General features: G+C 37.3%; 1 protein-coding gene across 1 annotated transcript; it reads left to right on the top strand.

Moving 5' to 3' along the window:
• Positions 1-4,288: 4,288 nt before the first annotated feature.
• On the top strand, positions 4,289-5,599 carry LOC106870190 (protein ZBED8). The gene has a single exon (XM_014916195.1). It carries the CDS (start codon positions 4,289-4,291, stop codon positions 5,597-5,599), a length of 1,311 nt encoding a protein of 436 aa, XP_014771681.1.
• The last annotated feature ends 2,120 nt before the right edge of the window (positions 5,600-7,719 follow it).

Below are 7,719 nucleotides of genomic sequence, written 5' to 3'. Positions count from 1 at the left end.
ACCCATACATTATATTGTCTTTGAGCTTTTGTAGTTCAATAGGAGTTCATGTATAAACTGGTAGGAAAAATAAGGATGCATGAGAGTTGAGAGTTTTGTTAGGTTTAAAAAAAGGGTTAAAAGTTTGTGTTAAGCAGGAAATGTGGTGTCAAAACAGGAAGTGTGTGTAAGGGGAGACAAGTGTTTTTAGTTGGAGTTATGAACTCTTTTTCAACAGGAAGTTTGTGTCTGTTCATAGAGAAATAAGGTCACTGAGGGGTGTGTGTGTTAAGAAATGGTTGGAATTTCTCTATGAAAAAATTCTCCTTGTTGATTCTTTCTTGTGTGGAGATTCTGTCTTTACATTGATAGAAAGGGAATATAATGAATTTGGGGTTTTTGTTTCTGCGCCAGAAACAAATACCCCAAATACACCCTATCACATTATTTCAATTAATCTACTTCATAAAACTCTCCGTATTCATACTTGTTTCAGGTTAACAACCTGACAGAATACTCGTTGACTTCCACCATTCTGACTGAAGCATGATGACGAGGCAAAGTATTTGAAAGTCATCCAGTGATTGGTGCGCTTGAACTCGGAAACCATTAAGCTTCTTACCACACAGCGACGCCACTTGATTGAAAATTAATGAACAAAAGTGCTAACGGTTTCTGTTTTTAAGCGCATCAATCACTGGATGACTTTCAAATACTTTGCTTCGTCATCATGCTTCAGTCAGAATGGTGGAAGTCAACGAGTATTCTGTCAGATTGTTGACCTGAAACAAGTATGAATAGGGAGAGTTTTAAGAAGTAGATTAATTGAAATAATGTGATAGGATGTATTTCCTCTGATGCATGGTTGACTTGTTTTGATGTTGATATGTTTTATAACACATATAACTTCAATAGAAAACCTGTTGTTTATATATATGCTCTAACTCTTCGAAACGCCAGTGTTTTAATGGTGACAGCTGATGAAGGATATGTTCTCTATGTGGCCTGCTTGTTTTTTGTACCTTGTTTATCATTTTGTCCATGTTTTTTTGCAACGTCATGTACCAGATATGTATCTATATGTATATGTAGATGAAGGTATGTACATACATGTACATATATATGCATATACTCATATATTGTTTATATATATATATATATATATATATATATATGGACATGCATATATGGGTACAGGACGTTACCAACGGTGCAAATAACATGAAATACGTAAACAACGAGCAAAAAGGAAAACAGGACAAGTTAACAGAGGAAAAGGACTCTTCATCAGTCGTCGGCTGTCTATTTACTCCTCATTTCGAGCATTCAACGACAATAGGAGTCTTGAAAGACAGTTGCTCCCATAAGTTCTAAAATAAAATTTAGGATTTAAGGAGGGTCAAAACTGAGAACAAAAACATGACAGTGGAGACATACAAAAAGGCCAAAAAAAACCCCACAAACAGGGAGGGTCGTTAGACCAGAACGAGAGGAAAATAGTGAACCAGAACGAGAGGAAAATAGTGAACGTTTGGAGAAAGATTTCTTTCGATAAGATGAAAGATAGAAGAGAGAGAGAGTGAAAAACACGTCTGTTGGTTTAAACGACCGTGCAGGAAGAGAAAGATGGTAGATGTCACAAGAGAAACTCTCACATTTGCTTTTGGTGCAAAGGGCATTTTGCACCAAAAGCCTATATGAGTCTCTGCCATGGTATCTACGGCAGTATAGTTTATTCTAATAGAACAACCACGTTTAAGTGGTAATAAATATTACCTCTTTGAGAAGTGTTTAGTGAGTTACGAAAAATGAAATATATTTTAACAGTGCGTATGATTATATGGGTAAGCCCTTTAAGGAGAGGCAAAGTCTACGTACCTCGTGGCCACCTGCTCTACCCAGGACCTGTGAGATCCATGGCAAGTTTAGACATGACTAGATCCACGCCACTAGGAAACGATTAGTTATAAAAGTAAATAAATAAATAATTCTAATTTTGGCACCAGAACAACAATTTTTAGGGACGGGTGATGTCGAGTATATTGTACTTAGTCCACAACTGGTACTTATTTTCTGGACCCTGAAAGGATGAATAACAAAGTTGACTTCGGCAACAATGAATAAATAAATGAATAAATAAATATATAAATAAATATATAAAACTTGCATTCAAGAAATTTCTCAATGCTGAAATTCTGGACGAAAGGGCTTGAGGAAAGTATTTAGAGAGTTATGTAAATAAGCTTTATAACAAACAAGATAGCGAGTCGTGTGGGATAGGCTAAATTGGAGGGTATGCAATTAAACGTTTTCAAGAAGCAGATTTCTTTTTTGTCTTGAATCCATAGCATATTATAACGTTGTAAATGTGTACACACACACACACACTGTTAGAGCAATGAACCTTGTAACTTCCCCCACCTGTCAGAATATTTACGATTAGCTTTTCATAATGTGCAGGTCAATGACTCCAAGAAATGAATGAATGAATGAATAAATAAATACAAAAATACATAACTAAACAAATAGGAGTGGTTGTGTGGTAAGTAGCTTGCTTACGAACCACATGTTTCCGGGTTCAGTCCCACTGCGTGGCACCTTGGGCAAGTGTCTTCAACTAGCCTCGGGCCGACCAAAGCTTTGTGAGTGGATTTGGTAGACGGAAACTGAAAGAAGCCCGTGGTATATATGTATATATATATATATATATATATATATATATATATATATATATATATATGTATGTATGTGTGTGTGTCTGTGTTTGTGCCCCCAACATCACTTAACAACCGATGCTGGTGTGTTTACGTCCCCGTAACTTAGCGGTTCGGCAAAAGAGACCGATAGAATAAGTACTAGGCTCACAAAGAATAAGTCCTGGAGTCGATTTGCTCGACTGAAGGCGGTGCTCCAGCATGGCCACAGTTAAATGACTGAAACAAGTAAAAGAGTAAAAGAGTAAAGAGCAAAGAGTAAATAAATAAAAACCTGGTCTAAATATGGAAACTGTAGGCTGAAAGGTTTGAGAAAAACATACAATGAAACAATATATACGAAATATAACATACTCAGAAATACATACTGGTATGTAGAATGTCTTATGTGGAGGAACATTCACTTAAGAAGTTCAGAGAAGCAGATACCACGACGACCGTAATGGAAATGGTAGAACGAAGCCCCATAGGAAGCCTCAGCAATATACAAGAGCCAGCGGTCTATCTCGGATTCCCAAAATTCAACTTACATATATCTTTCGTATTTCACTTGTTCCAGTCATTAGACTGCCTCCATGCTTGAACACCCCACTAGCGGGGTGGGGCGTCAGTAACTTCCAAGGAGGGCACTAGCCCTTGACAAAAAACAGGAATTTCTCTAATTATATTTGGTATTCTCTTAACGACAGCATAGTCAAATAATGAGAAGTTAAGGGAAAAATGCAAAAAATCCTTATTCCTTTAGTTTTCTTATTCTGCTATCTTAGCGCCGCTTAGCATTTTCTGTACTTATTGACCCAACTTCATATCCTTCGAAACCCTCACTAATTCTGGACTGTAGCTTTAACATTTGCCTTTATTTTGTCATTTTTTTTTTTGTTATAACAAGACTCAAGTTAAGCACCACTGGTATAAAGCATAGATATTATCGTGTGAAGACAAACATCTTTTTCAGTTAGTAGATTATGAACAAGTTTAATAATGTGATTCTTAAAAGTCAAGAGGCATGCCGAAACATTATCAAATCATTATAGTAACATACTAAGAAATATTAACTTAATTTAAAAAATGAAAACTATTTAAAAATGTTAGCAAGAGGAACAGTATGATATATTCAAAAATAGGAAATAAAACGAAAAGTACGTAATAGGTTCTACTATCGCTCAATTTAATAAAGTCTCCAAAAAATTAAAACACAGATTGGAAAAATAAAAAATTTAACAATAAAACCAAAATGTTTTGTTAAAAATATTGTAAATTTTTCCGTAAGAAAAAAAATATACTATAAAGCCAAATGTTAAACTAAAATTCAGATTTAAATATTACAGAAAGTACTAGGTAAAACTAAAGGCTATGCAAAATCTTTTCCTTTTTAAAGAAACATTTTTAAATATTTTCTTACAAATAAATACAATATTTTATTATACAAATTTTTCGCATAACTTTTCTTTTAATTTCAACTTTTATTCCAATATTTTTTGTTTTAATTTTTTTTCAGAACTTTTTACTCCAAGCGCTCTAACTTGAAATTACCTTACACGTACCTTATCTTTTGTTCACATGTGTGTTGTCCACTGCACATCAGATAATTCGCAATGAGTGCAAAGAAACAGAAGTACCTTGACGAATACGTTCGATTTAGATTCGTGTCCCTCCAGAAGTCCCCCCAATGTGTGATATGTTACAAAACTGCGAAAAATGATAGAATACGACACTCACGTTTGGAACGCCACTCGAGGACAACACATCTTGCTCTTGGAGATTACCCGAAGGCATTCTTTGAAGCAAAAAGATATTCCTTGAAGCAAGCAAAATTGGACGGTAGTGGGGCATTTCGGCAACAAATTTCAATGGCTGTTGTGGCTTTCTATGAGATCACCATGTTGATTGCAAAGGGTAAGAAGAGCCATAACATCGTAGAGTCTCTCATAAAACCAAGTCTACTCCGTGCAGCAGAATTCGTTCCGGGGAAATATAGTGCAAATAAGCTTTCCCAGATTTCATTATCAAACGATACAGTCAATGGAAGGATCGATGACTTGTCACAAGACATCAAAGATCAAATTCTTGACCAAATAAGAGATTCTCCTGTTTTTGCCATTCAGTGTGACGAAACGACTGATATTCTGTGTTCTCAGATACTGGTATATCCTCGTTTTGTGTCAGGCAATTGCGTAAAAGAGGAAATGTTCTGTCACCCTATGGATAGTGGTACAACAGCAGCAGCTATTTTTCGTGTTGTATCAAACTTCTTTCAGGAAAATCGGCTTTCATGGGATTTGATGGTAGGAGTGGGTACTGATGGAGCTCCAAGCATACTTGGTCTGAAGTCTGGATTCATTATTAGGGAGAAAGAACAAAAAAACCCATCTGTTGCATGTACACACTGCATACTTCATCATGAAGTCTTAGCATCCAGAACCTTACATACTGAAATGAGAAATATCCTGAGCATGGTTATCAAGGTTGTCAACTTTGTTAAAGCTGGAGCCTTAAACAGTCGTCTTTTCAAACTGTTGTGTAAAGATGTGGAATCTGAACATGAAGCAATGCTTTTTCACACGAACGTACGATGGCTATCAAAGGGAAACATGCTTGGACGGCTTTATGAACTACGTGAAGAAGTAGCAATATTTCTTGATTTGCAGCAGAAGGCAGATCTCCATGGCAAATTCCAGTCTGAAGGCTTTCAGCTATCTCTAGCTTACCTGGTGGACATATTCGAAGTGTTGAATGCTTTCAACCTTAAACTACAAGGGGAAAATATCACCATTCTCACGCCCCATAACACCACTCAAACCTTCGTGGCTAAACTCGTCCTTTGGAAATGTCGAATTCAGCAGGGAAATACAGCCAGTTTTAGTTATTTGGATTCTGCTCTCATTCACAGTAACCTTTTATCCTGAGTTAAAGAAACAAATAATCACTCATCTAACTGACTTGAAAACAGAATTAATCAGATACTTCCCAGATATAGATGAAAAGCGCAAAGCTTGGAAATTCATCAGGAACACATTTCAGTGTGAAGTGACTGATGTTTTGGATGAAGTGCAAGGAGTTTCTTGATCTGAAGTTCAACTCCCCAGCTAAGGAAGACTTCAAAGAACTGGATCTTGAAACGTTCTGGATCAAATACTTTCTTGTTTATCCCCTGATCTCACATCAGGGTCTTCGGATTTTAGCTATGTTTGAATCCACGTATCTTTGTGAAGCTGCATTTTCCACGCTCGTTGCTGTAAAAACCAAGAACAGAAACAGGCTGTACGTTGAAAGGGACATACGTTGTGCACTCTCTGGCATTCAACCATGCATTCAAGATCTTGTATCTAAGAGGTAGTGTCAAGTATCTCACTAATAATGTGACCAATTCATATTCAATAAAAATACTTTTTTTTTTGCTAAGAAGCAGTGTCAAGTAACTCACTTTTTGTATAATATGATTATATATATAAAATCATGTGGAGGCGCAATGGCCCGGTGGTTAGGGCAGCGGACTCGCGGTCATAGGATCGCGGTTTCGATTCCCAGACCGGGCGTTGTGAGTGTTTATTGTGCGAAAACACCGAAAGTTCCACGAGGGTCTGGCAGGGGATGGTGGCGAACCCTGCTGTACTCTTTCACCACAACTTTCTCTTACTTCCTGTTTCTGTTGTGCCTGTAATACAAAGGGTCAGCCTTGTCAAACTGTCACGCTGAATATCCCCGAAAACTACGTTAAGGGTATACGTGTCTGTGGAGTGCTCAGCCAGTTACACGTTAATTTCACGAGCAGGCTGTTCCGTTGATCGGATCAACTGGAACCCTCAACGTAGTAAGCGACGGAGTGCCAACAACAATATAAAATCTTACACATTTTGTATAATGTGACTAATTCATATTCAATAAAAAGACTAAAAACATATTTTAGATTTTATTTTGAAATCTGGGAGGGAATTTTATTCATAGATGCAAGTGGGGTATGGAGAGGAGGACAAATTCCTTGAGGAGCCATGGTAGTAAAAAGGTTAACAACCACTGGTCTAGTCTAACAAATCGCTCCTAGTACTTATGTTTTTAAGTGTAGAACTTATTCTATCAGACTGTTTTGGCGAATTTCTGAGTTACGGAGGCGTAAACAAATCAACACCAGCTGTCAGTCGGAGAGGGGTAAGGGAGCTAACACAAATGGAGAAACTTGCACACACACAGGTACACATACATACACACTCACACACACACACACATATAAACGATGGGCTTCCACATAGTTCTCATCTACCAAATTCACTCAAAGGCACTGATTGGCTCTGGACTATAGTAGAAAATGCTTGTCTAATGAGCTGTGCAGTGAGACTAGCCTGGAAACTACATGGCTGCAAAGCGACTTTCTTAACAGCACAACCTTCTCATATGCATACATACATACATACATACATAAATGCATACATGCATGCATGCACGCACGCATACACACATAGATGTATACATGAATAAGTACACACATACATGCATACATACATACATACATACATACATACATACACAGAAGCAAAACACACACATATATATACATATATATGGCTTATTTCCTGTCTGAAAAGTATTACTGTACATTAAACTGATCTGAAGTTTGCTTCTGTCTTTAACATCCATATACGAAACTATAAACATAATCAGTCTTTCAAGAAAAAATGCAAAAAATAATTATGATACTGTGCTGAAGATGATGAATCTGAGCTGCTGTAAATGAATTATATGGAATTACTTGGGGCTGATTGATATTAGGTGTATGTATGTAAACGTGTATGGGTGTAGGTACGTAACTATGTATGTATGTATGTATGTATGTATTTATGTGTGGAGGCGCAATGGCCTAGTGGTTAGGGCAGCGGACTCGCGGTCATAGGATCGCGGTATCGATTCCCAGACCGGGCGTTGTGAGTGTTTATTGAGCGAAAACACCTAAAGCTCCACGAGGCTCCGGCAGGGGATGGTGGTGAACCCTGCTGTACTCTTTCACCATAACTTTCTCTCACTCTTACTTCCT

The sequence above is a fragment of the Octopus bimaculoides genome, chromosome 4 (genome assembly GCF_001194135.2).
Source record: "Octopus bimaculoides isolate UCB-OBI-ISO-001 chromosome 4, ASM119413v2, whole genome shotgun sequence".
NCBI classification, from domain to species: Eukaryota; Metazoa; Mollusca; class Cephalopoda; order Octopoda; family Octopodidae; genus Octopus; species Octopus bimaculoides.
The sequence above is the reverse complement of the archived record's forward strand: the minus strand, read 5'-3'. Positions and strand labels throughout refer to the sequence as shown.